The 18,860-nt window shown below is 47.4% G+C and overlaps 1 protein-coding gene across 1 annotated transcript; it reads right to left on the bottom strand.

Moving 5' to 3' along the window:
* Positions 1–12,276: 12,276 nt before the first annotated feature.
* LOC116979346 (interferon-inducible GTPase 5-like) lies at positions 12,277–13,488 on the bottom strand. Its single transcript, XM_033030951.1, has one exon. The coding sequence runs from the start codon at positions 13,486–13,488 to the stop codon at positions 12,277–12,279; it is 1,212 nt and encodes a 403-aa protein (XP_032886842.1).
* Between the last annotated feature and the right edge of the window lie 5,372 nt (positions 13,489–18,860).

Below are 18,860 nucleotides of genomic sequence, written 5' to 3'. Positions count from 1 at the left end.
CATCCCGGGAATTAACCTTGTGAACCTTCGCTGCATTCCCCCAATAGCAATACTCACGGCTCTTAAAGATAGCGGAGTCAGGGGATATGGGGAGAAGGCAGGAACGGAGTACTGATTGGGGATGATCAGCCATGATCACATTAAATGGCGGTGCTGGCTCGAAGGGGCAAATGGCCTACTCCTGCACCTATTGTCTATTGTCCTTCCTCAAATGTCGACCATAATAGCACACAATACTCCAGGTTTGGTCTCACTAGGGCCCTGTACAACTGCAGAAGGACCTTTTTGCTCCTATACTCAACTTCCCTTGTTATTTACTGATAGAGACTGATAGGTGAACTGGGAAGGGGAAAGGATGTAGAGAGAGGGAAAGCAAGGGTTACTTGAAGTTACAGTAGTCAATGTTCATTGCACTGGGGTTTAAGCTGCCCAAACGAAATATGAGGTGTAGGCTGCGGGCCGAACATCAAACATGTCCCATGTTTTAAGGGCTCATGAACCTGCCTAATTAAAGGGTCAGGACAGATCCTCTGCGTTCCCCCCGTTTACTGAAGCCCACTGACTGCCATATTGGGGAGAGTGGGGGTCACGGCCATAATGGGACTGGGGCAGTGTCAAGCTGGGGTACAGACCTGTAAGAGTAAAGTCTTATTTATGATAAGACATGAGAAGATTAGCAATAGATAAGACTGATTGGCTCTAGCCTGAGTGGGAGGAGAGAAGTGAGTCAGTGCAGGGAAACCAGTTGAAAACTGAGGGATTTGGTATGTAAATTGGTAAATTAGGCAATTTATCAATCAATATTAGCAAGACAGCTCTTGGGGAGCGGCAGTGAGGGAGCGCCTTGTGAGGGAAGTGCCCTGTGAGAAAAGTGTAAGTCTTTAGCTCGAGAGTCTTCGGAGAGGAAGCTGAGGAGAGGAGACTACGCAAAACACTGCAGAGGGAGAGACGAAAGAAGGAGATATCAGGCAAGCTGATTCAGTGCGATGCATGCCGTATGTGGGAGGTCAAGGGCACTGCTGGTGCCTCTGGCTGCTACAAATGTGGCAAGTGCATCCAGGTAGAGCTCCTGAAGGACCGTGTTGGGGAACTGGAGAAGCAAGTGGATGACCTCAGGTTCGTCCGAGAAACTGAGTCGTTCCTCGACAAGTCCTACAGGAAGATTGTTGCACCTAAGGTACTGGAAGAGAGAAGGTGGGAGACAGTGAGAAAGGGAGGGAAGCATGGAATGCAAACGTCCCCGGGTGTTGTAACTCTGGTGAACAGGTTCACCCACTTAGAAGCTGTCAGGACAGAAGACGTTTTTACACTGATCGGTGGACTGGCTTGCGATGCGAATAGGGCTGTTGAGCCAAAACCAAAAAGGCCTAAGTCAGCCATTGTAGTGGGAGACTCCATTGTGAGAGGTACGGACAGGGGTTTCTGCGGCAACAGACGGGATGCGAGGATGGTGTGCTGCCTTCCTGGTGCCAGGATCCAGGATGTTACGGACAGAGTGCAGAAAATCTTCAAGGGCGAAGGTGAACAGCCGGAAGTGCATGTTGGCACAAACGATGTCGGAAAGAAAGGGATGAATATTCTGCAGCGTAACATTATAGAGCTCGGAAACATGCTGAAAAGCAGGACGTCCAGGGTTGTTATCTCCAGTTTGCTTCCAGTTCCTCGTGCTGGCGTGAGCAGGAACAGGGAGATACGGGACCTGAATGTGTGGCTGAGGAACTGGTGCACGGGGCAGGGATTTAGATTCTTAGATCACTGGGATCTGTTTTGGGGGAAGGGGGAACTGTACAAAAGGGACGGATTGCATCTTAACAGGTGGGGGACCAGCATTCTGGCAGGCAGGTTTGCCACTGCTACACGGGTGGTTTTCAACTGAATAAGGGGGGTGGGGTGTCGAATGGGATAGTTGAGGATGGAGTTGAGGATGGAGTTAAAGGGGAAAGGTTTCTTAAATGTGTGAGCGTAGAGACAGAGGGGTGTAAAATGAGGGTAGAAGCAATAGGTAGCAAGGTGAAAAGTAAAAGTTGCAGGCAGACAAATCCAGGGCAAAAATCAAAAAGGGCCACTTTTCAACATAATAGTATAAGGGGTAAGTGTTGTAAAAACAAGCCTGAAGGCTTTGTGTCTCAATGCAAGGAGCATTCGTAATGAGGTGGATGATAGCTATTAATGACTATGATATAGTTGGGATCACGGAGACATGGCACCAGGGTGACCAAGGCTGGGAGCTGAACATCCAGGGACATTCAATATTCAGGAGGGATAGACAGAAATGGAAAAGACGTGGAGTAGCGTTGCAGGTTAGAGAGCAGATTAACGCAACAGAAAGGAAGGGCATTATCTTGGAGGATGTGGAATCGATATGGGTAGAGCTGCGAAACATTAAGGGGCAGAAAACTCCAGGGGGAGTTGTGTACAGGCCACCTATCAATAGTAGTGGAGTTGGGGATGGCATCAAACAGGAAATTAGAAATGCGTGCAACAAAGGTAAAACAGTTATAATGGGTGACTTCAATTCACATATAGATTGGGTGAATCAAATTGGCAAGGGTGCGGAAGAAGAGGATTTCGTGGAATATATGCAGGATAGTTTTCTAAACCAACATGTAGAGGAACCAATGAGAGAGCAGGCTATTCTAGATTGGGTATTGAGTAATGAGGAAGGGTTAGTTAGCAGTCTTGTTGTGCGTGGCCCCTTGGGCAAGAGTGACCATAATATGGTTGAGTTCTTCATTAGGATGGAGAACGACATTGTTAATTCAGAAACAAGGGTCCTGAACTTAAAGAAAGGTAATTTGAGGGTATGAGACGTGAATTGGCCAAGATAGACTGGCGATTGATTCTTAATGGGTTGACTGTGGATATGCAATGGAAGGCATTTAAAGACTGCATGGATGAACCACAACAATTCTTCATCCCAGTTTGGCAAAAAAAAAAAAAATCAGGGAAGGTAGTGCATCCATGGATAACAAGGGAAATCAGGGTTAGTATCAAAACAAAAGATGAAGCATACAAATTAGCCAGAAAAAGCAGCCTACCAGAGGACTGGGAGAAATTCAGAGACCAGCAGAGGAGGACAAAGGGCTTACTTAGGAAAGGGAAAATAGATTATGAAAGAAAACTGGCAGGGAACATAAAAACTGACTGCAAAAGCTTTTATAGATATGTGAAGAGAAAATGATTAGTTAAAACAAATGTAGGTCCCTTTCAGTCAAAAGCAGATGAATTGATCCTGGGGAACAAGGACATGGCAGACCAATTGAATAATTACTTTGGTTCTGTCTTCACTAACGAAGACATAAACAATCTGCCGGAAATAGCAGGAGACCGGGGGTCAATTGAGATAGAGGAACTGAGTGAAATCCAGGTTAGCTAGGAAGTGGTGTTAGGTAACTTGAATGGATTAAAGGCCGATAAACCCACAGGGCCAGAGAGGCTGCATCCCAGAGTACTTAAGGAAGTAGCCCCAGAAATAGTGGATGCATTAGTGATAATTTTTCAAAACTCTTTAGATTCTGGAGTAGTTCCTCAGGATTGGAGGGTAGCTAATTTAACCCCATCTTTTAAAAATGGAGAGAGAGAAAAACGGGGAATTACGGACCAATTAGTCTAATGTCGGTAGTGGGGAATCTGCTAGAATCAGTTATTAAAGATGGGATAGCAGCACATTTGGAAAGTGGTGAAATAATTGGACAAAGTCAGCATGGATTTATGAAAGGTAAATCATGTCTGACGAATCTTATAGAATTTTTCGAGGATGTAACTAGTAGAGTGGATAAGGGAGAACCAGTGGATGTGTAATATCTGGACTTTCAGAAGGCTTTCGACAAGGTCCCACATAAGAGATTAGTATACAAACGTAACGCACACGGTATTGGGGGTTCAGTATTGACGTGGATAGAGCACTGGATGGCAGACAGGAAGCAAAGAGTAGGAATAAATGGGTCGTTTTCACAATGGCAGGCAGTGACTAGTGGGGTACCGCAAGGCTCAGTGCTGGGACCCCAGCTATTTACGATATATATTAATGATTTGGACGAGGGAATTGAATGCAACATCTCCAAGTTTGCGGATGACACGAAGGTGGGGGGCAGTGTTAGCTGTGTGGAGGATGCTAGGAGGCGGCAAGGTGACTTGGATAGGTTGGGTGAGTGGGCAAATGCATGGCAGATGCAGTATAATGTGGATAAATGTGAGGTTATGCACTTTGGTGGCAAAAACAGGAAAGCAGACTATTATCTGAATGGTGGCCGATTAGGAAAGGGGGAGATGTAACAAAACCTGGGTGTCATGGTACACCAGTCATTAAAAGAAGGCATGCAGGTGCAGCAGGCAGTGCAGAAGGCGAATGGTATGTTAGCATTCATAGCAAAAGGGATTTGAGTATAGGAGCAGGGAGGTTCTATTGCAGTTGTACAGGGTCTTGGTAAGACCACACCTGGAGTATTGCGTACAGTTTTGTTCTCCTAATCTGAGGAAAGACATGCTTGCCATAGAGGGAGTACAGAGAAGGTTCACCAGACTGATTCCAGGGATGTCAGGACTTTCATATGAAGAAAGACTGGATAGACTCGGTTTGCACTCGCTAGAATTTAGAAGATTGAGGGGGGATCTTATAGAAACTTGCAAAATTCTTAAGGGGTTGGACAGGCTAGATGCAGGAAGATTGTTTCCGATGTTGGGGAAGTCCAGAACAAGGGGTCACAGTTTAAGGATAAGGGGGAAATCTTTTAAGACCGAGATGAGGAAAACTTTTTTCACACAGAGAGTGGTGAATCTCTGGAATTCTCTGCCACAGAAGGTAGTTGAGGCCAGTTCGTTGGCTATATTTAAGAGGGAGTTAGATGTGGCCCTTGTGTCTAAAGGGATGAGGGGGTATGGAGAGAAGGCAGGTACAGGATACTGAGTTGGATGATCAGCCATGATCATATTGAATGGCGGTGCAGTCTCGAAGGGCCGAATGGCCTGCTCTTGCTCCTATTTTCTAAGTTTCTATGTTTCTATGATGTAAATGTCATATCTCTGATGTTTACTCAATGAGTATTCATTTTAAGCTACAATGAGCCTATATTTATGTGAGAGACCCCCCCCCCCCCACTGTGCCTTTGCAAATTAGGGCTATTACCTTTAACCTAACATAACCCTAAAAGTGTTTGAGTATCTGTAGTTTGTGTGTGTGTCTGTGTTTACCTGTCAAACGTGCATCTGGAGATGTGTGGATGTAAATGTATATGGATGTGTGTATGGATGGATGTGTGCATGTATGTGTGTGTGTGTGGATGTGTGCATGTATGTCTGCGTGCGGATGGATGTGTGTGTGTGTGTGTGTGTGTGTGTGTGTGTGTGTGTGTGTGTGTGTGTGTGTGTGTGTGTGTGTGTGTGCGGATGTGTGGATGTATGTGTGCATGTGTGTGTGTGTGCATGCATGGAAGTGTGTGTATGGATGGATGTGTGTATGTATGGATGTGTATGGACTGTCACCCTGTCATTCACCAGCACGCCATTATCATAAGTAATTCACTCATTGTTTAAATCATTTGACCAAATAAACAGTGAAACGATCGACATAAAAATAAAACTTTATACAATCATTTATTTCCCCAATTAATTTGTTTACATTACATGTGATCTTCATCTGAATATTCTTCATCAGATTCCACGTCTTTTGCAGTAATAGAGTTTCTGCAGTCAACACACTGACATAAATCTGTACATGACTCACCATGCTGTTGACATGAGCATCTTCCTTTCCCTGTGCTTGATTTCTCACAGCTTGTTTTCTTGCATGAACAGTATGTTAATTCTAGCAAGGTGCTTGGGGCTGGAGGCAGATCACCCCAGCCAGCTCCGCAATTCAATATGATCATGGCTGATCATTCAGAATCAGTCTCCACCATCGCCTCCAGGTGGCAGGTGTCTCCCACTCAGCTCCACTGGGGCACGTGCCCAGAATGCGAATTGTCCATGTTTGGACATCCAGGAGCAAAGGGAACATAGAAACATAGACAATAGATACAAGAGGTGGCCATTCGGCCCTTTGAACCATCGCCGCCATTCAATATGATCATGGCTGATCATCCACAATCAGTACTCTAGTCCTGCTTTCTCCCCATATCCCTTGATTCCGTTAGCCCCAAGAGCTATATCTAACATCCCCCACATCAGATTGGGTTTTGTAAACACAACACTTTAATGATCCAATCCTCAATAAATGTCAACGTGGCCAGATTCCCCAAACATCCTGGAACCCCATTTCCCACCTTACTGCTTCAGTACAAACCAAAGACAAGGCCTGTGTGTGGTCTTCCACTTCATGGCGATGGCAGCAGATACTGACCCCCTTGACGTGACACAGAATAGTTATTTAGAGACACAGCATGGAAACAGGCCATTCGGCCCAACTAGTCGAGGGCGACCATCGATCTCACCTTCACACTAGTTCTAAGTTGTCCCACTTTCTCGCCCACTCCCTACGTACTATGGGTAATTTACAGAGACCAATCAACCTACAAACCCACACGTCTTTGGGATGTGGGAGGAGACCGGAACACCCAGAGGGGACCCACACGGTCACGGGGAGACTGTGCTAACTCCACACGGACAAGAACCGATGTCAGGATGGAACTTGTATCACCCGCGCCGTGAATCAGCAGCTCTACCCGCTGCGCCACTGTGCTGCCCCATTCTCAACATCAATGCCCGGGTTATAGAACTGGGCTGACCACAGTGCCGCATGACCTGGCAGTGATATGTAACCCGTTCCTCCTGGGGAAATATCTGTCTCTATATTCAGCATGTTGAAACACAACCGGATCTCACAAGTTTCACTAGCACGGGTCAGCTGCAGTCATTTTAATTAACGGACGAATACTAAGAGTTAGGCTTTATATAGAACTTTTATTGTCAATTTTTGTACTGAAGCAAGCTTGTTAATTAACAATAGATACAACTCTACTTGTCTAAACAGTTCACATGTGTTGACCCATCAACATCAACAGTATTACATATCATGTCAAAGAGTCACCTGTTGCTGTGCGAGACTAATCTGATTACACACATTCCCCATCAACAAGTCAGTTGAAGGGAACAGGGTCCACATTACTACACAAGTACATATTAAACCCCCCAATGTGGCTTATTTTACATCAGCATTTCCTGCTCAATCAACGAGCTGTATGATCAAAGCTGCAATAGTAATTGTCGGTTACATTAGAAACAACGTTTTCATATAATAACAGAATGCAAAATAATACCAAAACAGTCGTGGTTACAGTTTAGTTTAGTTTAGAGATACAGCGCGGAAACAGACCCTTCGGCCCATCCAAGTACAAACGGCCCATCGATCATAGAAACATAGAAAATAGGTGCAGGAATAGGCCATTCGGCCCTTCGAGCCTGCACCGTCATTCAATATGATCATGGCTGATCATCTAACTCAGTATCCTGCACCTGCCTTCTCTCCATACCCCCTAATCCTTTTAGCCACAAGGGCCACATCTAACTCCCTCTTAACTGTAGCCAATGAACCGGCCTCAACTACCTGCTGTGGCAGAGAATTCCAGAGATTCACCACTCTCTGTGTGAAAAATATTTTCCTCATCACGGTCCTAAAATATTTCCCCCTTATCCTTAAACTGTGACCCCTTGTTCTGGACTTCCCCAACATCGGGAACAATCTTCCTGCATCTCGCCTGTCCGTCCCCTTAAGAAACTTGTAAGTTTCTATAAGATCCCCCCTCAATCTTCTAAAATCTAGCGAGTACAAACCGAGTCTATCCAGTCTTTCTTCATATGAAAGTTCTGACATCCCAGGAATCAGTCTGGTGAACCTTCTCTGCACTCCCTCTATGGCAATAATGTCTTTCCTCAGATTAGGAGACCAAAACTGTACGCAATACTCCATGTGTGGTCTCACCAAGACCCTGTACAACTGCAGTAGAACCTCCCTGCTCCTATACTCAAATCCTTTTGCTATGAATGCTAACATACCATTCACTTTCTTCACTGCCTGCTGCACCTGCATGCCTACTTTCAATGACTGGTGTACCATGACACCCAGGTCTCGTTGCATCTCCCCCTTCCTAATCGGCCACCATTCAGATAATAGTCTACTTTCCTGTTTTTGCCACCAAAGTGGATAACCTCACATTTATCCACATTATACTGCATCTGCCATGCATTTGCCCACTCACCCAGCCTATCCAAGTCACCTTGCAGCCTCCTAGCATCCTCCACACAGCTAACACTGCCCCCCAGCTTCGTGTCATCTGCAAACTTGGAGATGTTGCATTCAATTCCCTCGTCCAAATCATTAATATATATTGTAAATAGCTGGGGTCCCAGCACTGAGCCTTGCGGTACCCCACTAGTCACTGCCGGCCATTGTGAAAAGGACCAGTTTACTCCTACTCTTTGCTTCCTGTCTGCCAGTCAGTTCTCTATCCACATCAATACTGAACCCCCAATACCGTGTGCTTTAAGTTTGTATACTAATCTCTTATGTGGGACCTTGTCGAAAGCCTTCTGAAAGTCCAGATATAACACATCCACTGGTTCTCCCTTATCCACTCTACTAGTTACATCCTCGAAAAATTCTATAAGATTCGTCAGACATGATTTCCCTTTCATAAATCCATGCTAACTTTGTCCAATGATTTCACCACTTTCCAAATGTGCTGCTATCCCATCTTTAATAACTGATTCTAGCAGTTTCCCCACTACCGACGTTAGACTAACTGGTCTGTAATTCCCCGTTTTCTCTCTCTCTCCCTTTTTAAAAAGTGGGGTTACATTAGCTACCCTCCAATCCTCAGGAACTACTCCAAAAGAGTTTTGAAAAATTATCACTAATGCATCTACTATTTCTGGGGCTACTTCCTTAAGTACTCTGTGATCATCCCGTACACTAGCACTATCCTACACACTAGGGTCAATTTACAATGCTGACAGAAGCCAATTAACATACACACCTGTATATCTTTGGAGTGTGGGAGGAAACCTTCGCACCCGGTGGAAGCCCATGCACAAACAGACAGCCCCTGTAGTCAGGATTGAACACGTGTCTCTGGCGCTGTGAGGCAGCAGCTCCACCGCTGCGCCACTGTGCCACCCACATTCCAGTGGGATGTATTTCAGGCGGGTCATTCTCATCAGTTCTAAACATTCTCCATATCTCTTTGTCTGGAGCTGTAGATGATAGACATGGTCCCAGTTCCCTCACAGAGAGTTGGTCTTCTTGCAGATGTATCTCCGCTCCTTCACCTTGGTGAAGATTACTGGGAATAAGACAAGTGACAGGTTCTCAGATGTGTTCCCACTTTCCCCACACTGGAAGTTTCCCGTCCTGGAGAGAAACGTCCTTCCCAGACACTCGCTGCCAGGCAGAATCTAATGGAGGCGCTGACTTTCCAGTTCACATTGATGCCAAAGTAGATGAATTGGAATGTTTTGCTACTGAATGAGAACTGGTTTATTGTTGCTTGTCGGGAAGTTCTGAGGGACACAAACGGGCTGGTAGAATCATAGACAGACACAAAACGCTGCAGTAACTCAGCGGGACAGGCAACATCCCTATGGAAGGGTAAGGTGTGAGAACAAGAGATCAAAGGGGACGCTGCTGAAGGGAAATGTAGAATGGCATGTGTCGTTGTTAGCCCTGGGGAAGGTGACAAGGAGGCATTCAATCAGTAAACATTAAATCAGGACGTCAGTAAATCCCGTCAGAAAACTAGAATGGGGGAGGGGTGGAGAGAGAGGGATAGCAAGGGCTCCTTGAAATTGGACAAATTAATATTCGTACCGCGGATTTGTGAGCTCCCCAAGCGAAATATGAGATGATGTTCCCCCAATTTGTGGGAGGCCTCACTCTGACAGTGGAGGAGGTCCAGGACAGAAACGTCAGTGGGAATGGGAGGGGGAGTATTTAGCAAACGGGAGATCACGTGGGCCTAGATTCAGATTCAATTTTAATTGTCATTGTCAGTGTACAGTACAGAGACAACGAAATGCATTTAGCATCTCCCTGGAAAAGCGACATAGCAAATGATATGAATAAATAATAATAAGTGTCCGGGGGGGGGGGGGGGGGGGGGTGATTGGCAGTCACCGAGGTACGTTGTTGAGTATAGTGACAGCCGCCGGGAAGAAGCTGTTCCTGGACCTGCTGGTTCGGCAACGGAGAGACCTGTAGCGCCTCCCGGATGGTAGGAGGGTAAACAGTCCATGGTTGGGGTGAGAGCAGTCCTTGGCGATGCTGAGCGCCCTCCGCAGACAACGCTTGCTTTGGACAGACTCAATGGAGGGGAGCGAGGAACCGGTGATGCGTTGGGCAATTTTCACCACCCTCTGCAATGCCTTCCGGTCGGAGACAGAGCAGTTGCCATACCATACTGTGATGCAGTTGGTAAGGATGCTCTCGATGGTGCAGCGGTAGAAGTTCACCAGGATCTGAGGAGACAGATGGACCTTCTTCAGTCTCCTCAGGAAGAAGAGATGCTGGTGAGCTTTCTTGATCAGAGTTGAGGTATTGTGGGTCCAAGAGAGGTCATCGGAGATGTTGACTCCCAGGAACCTGAAGCTAGAAACACGTTCCACCTCCGTCCCGTTAATGTGGATGGGGGTGTGCATGCCGCCCCTGGACTTCCTGAAGTCTACAATGAGCTCCTTGGTCTTCTTGGAATTAAGGGCCAGGTTGTTGTCAGCGCACCATGCTGCTAAGTGCTGGACCTCCTCCCTGTAGGCCGATTCATCGTTGTTGCTGATGAGGCCAATCACCGTTGTATCATCTGCATACTTGATGATGGTGTTAGTACCATGTACAGGTGTGCAGTCATAGGTGAAGAGGGAGTAGAGGAGGGGGCTCAGCACACAGCCCTGTGGAACGCCGGTGTTCAGGGTGAGGGTTGAAGAGGTGTGCTTGTCTAACCTATCAGACTGGGGTCTGTTGGTTAGAAAGTCCAGTATCCAGTTGCAGAGGGAGGGGTCTATGCCCAGGTTACCGAGTTTGGTGATCAGTTTTGATGGTATAATGGTGTTGAATGCTGAGCTGTAATCGATGAACAGCATTCTTACGTAAGTGTCTCTGTTGTCGAGGTGGGAGAGGGCAGAGTGAAGTGCCGTTGCGATGGCATCCTCCGTACCCCTGTTCTTGCGGTAGGCAAACTGATAGGGATCCAGTGTGAGGGGTAGGCAGCTTTTGAGGTGTGCCAGGACCAGCCTCTCGAAGCACTTGGTGATGATGGGGGTAAGTGCAACTGGGCGGAAGTCGTTGAGGCTTGCCACAGTGGAGTGTTTTGGCACTGGCACGATGGAGGTGGTTTTAAGGCACGTGGGGACAACTGTTTGGGCAAGTGACAGGTTGAAGATGTCAGTCCAGACGTCTGTCAGCTGCGCAGCACAGGCCCTGAGCACGCGCCCGGGGATGCCGTCAGGGCCAGCAGCTTTACGTGCATTAGTCCTACTCAGTGCCACATATACGTCGTAGGGGGTGAGTGTGAGGGGTTGGTGATCGGCAGGTAGCACAGCCTTGATGGCTGTCTCTAGATTGTCCCTGTCGAAGCGGCCATAGAAGTGGTTAAGCTCCTCAAGGAAGGAGGCGTCGCTGGATGTGGGGGTGGTGTTGGAGGGTCTGTAGTCCGTGATGGCCTGGATGCCTTGCCACATGCGTCGGGGGTCGGAGTTGTCGTTGAAGTGCTCCTCAATCCTGAGCTTATGGCAGTGCTTGGCCTTCTTGATGCCCCTCTTCAGGTTAGCCCTGGCTGAACTGTAGGCTCGAGCATCGCCTGACCTGAAAGCGGTGTCCCGTGCTTTCAGCAATAGCCTGACCTCGCTGTTCATCCATGGCTTCTGATTCGGGAATATGGTCACCTGTTTGAGGGAGGTGACACTATTGATGGTGGAGTTTATAAAGTCCAGAACAGAGGATGTGTAGGAATCAATGTCCGTGAGGGAGTCAAGGGTGGCCTGGGCTGCAAACGCCTTCCAGTCAGTGTTTCCAAAACACTGCTGAAGTGTGAAGTTCGCTTCCTCTGACCAGACTTTAACTGTCCTCACAGTTGGTTTAACCCGTCTGATGAGTGGGGAGTACTTAGGGAGCAGGAACAATGAGACGTGATCAGATTGACCAAGGTGGGGGAGGGGGATGGCGGACTAACGCACAGCTCCAAGCAAACAGCAATCAGTTCGAGTAGATTTAGCGCATGATTTGGCGTTAGCTTTTTTCAAAGTATGAAGCCCAGAACAACGTGAACTGACGGGATGTATATTGGCGCAGAGCGGTTAATGTGCGCCTTTGGCAACAGCGAGCACCTTCTCCGCGGTCTCCATCAGAAGCTTCAGCGCATCATTCAGTATCATGTAGGTCATCACAAATGATGACCCGGCTCCAAAAAGGGAACCAATGACTGGGACAGAGTAAAGAGCGGCTTCGATGACGGAAACAGCAACGGCGACTACCCCCAAATGCAGCCTTACTATCACTTGTGCAGTTATTTCTTCCAGTAGGCTTGATTGTGCTGCGGCTTTCAGCTCTTCCACGGACTTGCTTGTTTTCTCGGCCAATCTGCGGAGTGCAGCATCATTCAGACACAGGCATTTACGGAAATTGATTATCGCTCCAATCAATATCCCCATGTCACAGGCGGCAGAGAGACCCGGGACCGGGAACGCTCCCACTCCTCCCGATATGATCGCCAACATCCAGATACGTTTCTTCAACACCTCACCTTTCTTCCGAATAATCTCCACACTGAGGTTGGGAAGGGCCAGGATAAAGACAGATTTCTTTATATTTGGTAAGCCAGCTCCAAGTGCTTTCATTAACAGAGAGAAATCATACATCCCATTCTTATAACTGGATATCAGGAACACGGCGGGATCAGGGATCCCGGCCTTTCCCAATTTATTGACGCAGTCAGTCCGGATCTTTCCCATTTCTGATTCAACAGATTCCCTCTGTTCCTGCTTCATTGAATCAAGGTCAGCGTCAATCTTAGAGCGGACAAAATAGAGCTTCTTCCCCAGCCGCTTAATCTCCTTGGCAAGATTTGCATCATTCTCTGTGAATCGACCAGCTGCCACTATGATGAAGAAATCGTATTTTTTAAATTGCATTTTCCTCAAGTAAGAACCCGCGGTGAATCGTGTAGATCCGATCCCCGGCAGGTCCCAGTAGCGGACATTGGGCAGAGTGGGATGTGAGTATCCGGTTGGCTCCATTGTAGTTTCCGTGGACCCAACCGCAGCCGCTCCCTCATCTTTGCTAAGAAGCCCTCTCATGGCGTTGATGAGGGTGGATTTTCCTGCACCCGAGTCTCCCGTCACGGCGATGTTCAGCTCGGTGTTGTCCAGTTCTTTCACCTTCTTCTCCAGCAGAGGTTTAATCTTTTCAACACCACCCGTTTCGAACTCGGACTTCAGTTTGCTGAGCTCTTCCTGTGTGAAGTATGTGGGGGTCTCAGACTGAGCTGCCTGTTGGCTGAAAGGAAACATGTTCGGTGAAAGTTTCCAGTTGAAATGAAACCAACTGAAATAAAGGACAAGCACCTTCTCTCCCTTTCCCTCTTCTCTTCCCATTGTTCCACCTGGATACATACCATTTATCCCACAATCCCGCCCTTTCCCCCTTCCCCCATCACCTTCACCTATATCCATTACTCCAGCTTCCCATCTCACGCCTCTTCTCTTGGCCTGGGAGCAGAATTAGGGTATTCGGCCCATCTATCCCGCGAGTTCTCCTTCTCTCAGTCTTTTCATCACTGGCCTTCCTTCAATCATCACCCCCTCCTCCACCCCCCAACATCTATCAACCTATCACTTGCCTGACTTAGTCCTGCCCCCAATCCTCATCCAGCCGCCTCCCTCCAAACACAATCAGAGTGAAGAAGGGTCCATTGAAGAAGCCAATGGATCCTCGAGCTGAAACAATTCACTCAGATTTGATAATTTAGAGATATAAGCTGTGGGCCGAGGAGCTTTTTCGTTCTGGTTCATGACCCAACTCACAGAACTACCTGAATGTTTTAACATATTGTGTAAAAATATTATATAAATCATTCCTGAAACCCGTCAAGAACAAAACATGCATATTTTGTTGAAATATGAGGAAAATTTCCAATTTTCCGAGTAGTATTTGTCCAATTAATGCACGTTTGACATTGAGGTCGGACGCAAATTGACCAATCCTGCACTTTGTTTTATGGTCTCTAGGCAGCGAGGACCCTTGGATCATGGCTGCCTCCTCATTACATCAATAGCAATAACAAGGTTTCCAAGGAATGAAGGTATTGCTAAATTTGCTGATCATTTTGTTTTTCAATTGATTTATCTTTATAAAGTTTGGATGTCAACTGTTAAATAAAAATGATAAATAACAAATGAGCAGGTGGGGTCAGGGTTAGGGTCAGGGTCAGGGTCAGGGTCAGGGTTAGGGTCAGTATTAGGGTCAGTGTTAGGGTCAGTGTTAGGGTCAGTGTTAGGGTCAGTGTTCGGGACAGTGTTAGGGTTAGGGTCAGTGTTAGGGTCAGGGTCAGTGTTAAGGTCAGGGTTAGGTTCAGGGTCAGGGTTAAGGTCAGGGTCAGGGTCAGGGTTAAGGTCAGGGTCAGGGTCGGTCAGGCTTTTCAGCACGCCGGTGGATGCTGTGGAGGATCGTTCGGGCTGTCAGAGGGCCGGTGAGACCCCCACAGAAGGCCGAGTGGCAGACACGTCGGTGGCTCCAATCCTAGAGATGGGGCTCGACTGGCGAGACTGACATCAGGCAGAGCCCTAGTGGTGGGTGACTCCATTGTCCGAGGAGCGGACAGGAGATTCTGTGGAGGTAGACGAGATGTGAGGATTGCCTGTTGCCCCCCTGGTGCCAGGGTTCAGGATGTCACGAGCCGAATTCTGAACATCCTCGAGAGAGAGAGAAGGTGAACAGCCGGCAGTAATTGTGCACGTGGGCACAAACGACATTGGGAATAAGAGGAAGGAGATTCTCCAACATGACTTCAGAGAGTTGGGAAGAAGACTGAAATGCCGGACTTCTAGAGTGGTTATCACTGGGTGGGGGGGGGGGGGGGGGAGGGATTGACAAATTGGGAGTATAATGATGGAGTTAAAGATGAAGTGGCTACAGGAAAAGTACAAAAGATTCACTCCTATCGAAAAGACAGACAGGTGGGCAGAGGGGGTGGGGTTGCCCTCTTGGTGAGGAATGAAATTCAGTCCCTTGCAAAGGGTGACATTGAAACAGGAGATGTGGAGTCAGTATGGATAGAACTAAGGAATTGTAAAAGTAAAAATACCCTAATGGGACTAATCTACAAGCCCCCAAACAGTAGCCTGGACATAGGGCGCAAGTTGAATCAGGAGTTAAAATTGGCATGTTGCAAATGTAATGCTGTGGTTGTCATGTGAGATTTCAACATGCAGGTAGACTGGGAAAATCAGGTTGGTACTGGACCCCAAGAAAGGGACTTTGTAGAGTGCCTTTGTGATGGATTCTTGGAACAGCTTGTATTGGAGCCGACCAGGGATAAGGCAATTCTGGATTTAGTGTTATGTAATGAACCGGATTTGATAAAGGACCTCGAGGATAATGAGCCATTAGGAGGCAGTGACCATAATGTGGTCAGGTTTAATCTACAATTGCAGAGGGAGAAGAGTAGATCGGAGGTGTCAGTGTTACAGTTGAATAAAGGGGACTATGGGGCCATGAGGGAGGAGCTGGCCAAAGTTGACTGGAAAGATACACTAGCAGGGATGACAGTGGACCAAAAATGGCAGGTATTTCTAGGAATAATACAGAAGGTGCAGGATCAGTTCATTCCTAGGAGGAGGAAAGATTCCAAGGGGACAAAGGGACGACCATGGCTGACAAGGGACGTCAGGGACAGTACGAAGAAGTACAACGTAGCTAAGATGAGCGGTCAGCAAGAGGATTGGGTAATGTTTAAAGAGCAACAGAAGATAACCAAAAAGACAATACAGGGAGAAAAGATGAGGTACGAAGGTAAGCTAGCCAAGAATATAAAGCAGGATAGTAAAAGCGTCTTTAGGTAGGTGAAGAGGAAAAAATTAGTTAAGACAAAAGTTGGACCCTTCAAGACCGAAAAAGGTGAATTTATTATGGGGAACAAGGAAATGGCAGATGAGTTGAACAGGTACTTTGGATCTGTCTTCACTAAGGAGGACACAAACAATCTTCCTGATATAGTGGTGGCCAGAGGATCTGGGTGAAGGAGGAACTGAAGGAAATCCACATTAGGCAGGAAATTGTGTTGGATAGACTGATGGGACTGAAGGCTGATAAATCCCCAGGGCCTGATGGTCTGCATCCCATGGTACTTAAGGAAGTGGCTCTAGAAATCGTGGATGCATTGGTGATCATTTTCCAATGTTCTATAGACTCAGGATCAGTTCCTGTGGATTGAAGGGTAGCTAATGTTATCCCACAATTTAAGAAAGGTGGGAGAGAGATAACAGGAATTATAGAGCAGTTAGCCTGACATCGGTGGTGGGGAAGTTGCTGGAATCAATTATAAAAGATGAGATAGCCGCACATTTGGATATCAGTAACAGGATCGGTCCAAGTCAGCATGGATTTACGAAGGGGAAATCATGCTTGACTATACTTCTGGAATTTTTTGAAGATGTAACTAGGAAAATGGACAATGGAGAGACAGTGGATGTATTGTACCTGGACTTTCAGAAAGCATTTGATAAAGTCCCACATAGGAGATTAGTGGGCAAAATTAGGGCACATGGTATTGTGGGTAGAGTGCTGACATGGATAGAGAAGTGGTTGGCAGACAGGAAACAAAGAGTAGGGATTAACGGGTCCCTTTCAGAATGGCAGGCAGTGACTAGTCGGGTACCGCAAGGCTCGGTGTTGGGACCGCAGCTAGTTACAATATACATCAATAATTTGGATGAAGGGATTCAAAGTAACATTAGCAAATTTGCAGATGACACAAGGCAGGGTGGCAGTGTGAACTGTGAGGAGGATGCTATGAGAATGCAGGGTGACTTGGACAGGTTGCGGGAGTGGGCAGATGCATGGCAGATGAAGTCTAATGTGGATAAATGTGAGGTTATCCACTTTGGTAGCAAAAACAGGAAGGCAGATTACTATCTAAATGCCGTCAAATTGGGAAAAGGGGAAGTACAACGGGATCTGGGGGTCCATGTACATCAGTCTATGAAAGTAAGCATGCAGGTACTGCAGAGAGTGAAGAGATCAAGGAGCAAAGAGGTCCTTCTGCAGTTGTACAGAGCCCTACTGAGACCACACCTGGAGTATTTTGTGCAGTTTTGGTCCCCTAATTTGAGGAAGGACATTCTTGTTATTCAGGGAGTGCAGCGTAGGTTTACTAGGTTAATTCCCGGGTTGGCGGGACTGTGAAATGCTGAGAGAATGGAGCGGCTGGGCTTGTACACTCTGGAGTTTAGAACGATGAGAGGATATCTCATTGAAACATATAAGATTGTTAAGGGTTTGGACATGCTATATGCAGGAAACATGTTCACAAAGTTGGGGGAGTCCGGAATCAGGGGCCACAGTTTAAGAATAAGGGGTAAGCCATTTAGAATAGAGACGCAGAAACACTTTTTCCTCACAGAGAGTGGTGAGTCTGTGGAATTCTCTGACTCAGAGGGCGGTGGAGGCAGTTTCTCTGGATGCTTCCAAGAGAGAGCTAGATAGCGCTCTTTAAATAGCAGAGTCAGGGGATATGGGGAGAAGGCAGGAACGGGGTACTGAATGGGGATGATCAGCCATGATCACATTGAATGGCGGTGCTGGCTCGAAGGGCCGAATGGCCTACTCCTGCACCTATTGTCTATTGCTGTGAGGGGTCGGTCGGGCTGTTGGGAGGCAGATCATTTCTACGAGGTGTCAGTCAGGCTGTCAGGAGGCCTGTGAGTTCTGCGAAGGGTTGGTCGGGCAGTTGGTAGGCCGTTGTTGCAGCGAGTGAGTGGGTGGACTGACGGAGCCAGTGCTATGGGGGTGCTGAAGGCGGCCCGGGCAGCGTGCAGGGCAGTGCTGCTTCCCACCATCATCACCACGATGATCCACATGCTGGCCGAGGTGAACTCGCCGAGCGGCCACACGTACGGAGCCCGCAGCCGGTTCCAAAGCGGCTCCAGCTCCAGCCGTGGGCAGCTCTAGAAGGGGGCGAGTTAGGGCTTGGGTTAGGCATTTTCCTGTCAGTGGAAGATGCCTTTAGCCCCTGTCCCGCTTAGGAAACCTGAACGGAAACCTCTGGAGACTTTGCGCCCCACCCATGGTTTCCGTGCGGTTCCCTGAGGTTGCAGGTTGTTGTCGGAGGTTGCAGGTAGTGGAAGCAGGTAGGGAGACTGACAAAATATATATAGTATAATAATATATGGTTTAAATCAGTGGTTCTTAAACATTTTGGCCCCACAACCCCATCAGACATTCTTGCTCAATTTTGACCCCCAAAACAAAAATTGTCAAAAATCCAGCCGGATTTATTAAAACATGTCTGCCAATACTCAATGAATGGGGTGGCTGCAATTGCTTCGTATCCATCGGGCGGTCAAAACGAGGACAAATGCTTGACAGGCAGCACCTCATCGCAACATCAATCACAAGCCTATTGCGACCCTTTGTTTTCATAGTTACTCTGGTTGAGAATCCAGCCTCACAGCGATAGGTTGAGGGGGACTGGACCAATTGTGTCAGGGCCCTCTTCGAAAGAACAGGACTGTCCTTCACTTTCAGCCAATACGTGGCGAGCTCTTGTTCCATGAAGTAACATGAGCTGCGCATCTTCACAAATTCGGTAAAATTCAACCTTTGCAGCCACGTCAGTATCCCTGATGGCACCGGCTACAATGGAAAAGGATGATCCACTCCTCAC

This window comes from Amblyraja radiata, chromosome 12, assembly GCF_010909765.2.
Source record: "Amblyraja radiata isolate CabotCenter1 chromosome 12, sAmbRad1.1.pri, whole genome shotgun sequence".
NCBI classification, from domain to species: domain Eukaryota; kingdom Metazoa; phylum Chordata; class Chondrichthyes; order Rajiformes; family Rajidae; genus Amblyraja; species Amblyraja radiata.
The sequence above is the reverse complement of the archived record's forward strand: the minus strand, read 5'-3'. Positions and strand labels throughout refer to the sequence as shown.

What these genes read in the sequence shown, in the direction of transcription:
- LOC116979346 (XM_033030951.1), bottom strand. Translation starts at nt 13,488, where the DNA reads ATGTTTCCTTTCAGCCAACAGGCAGCTCAGTCTGAGACCCCCACATAC.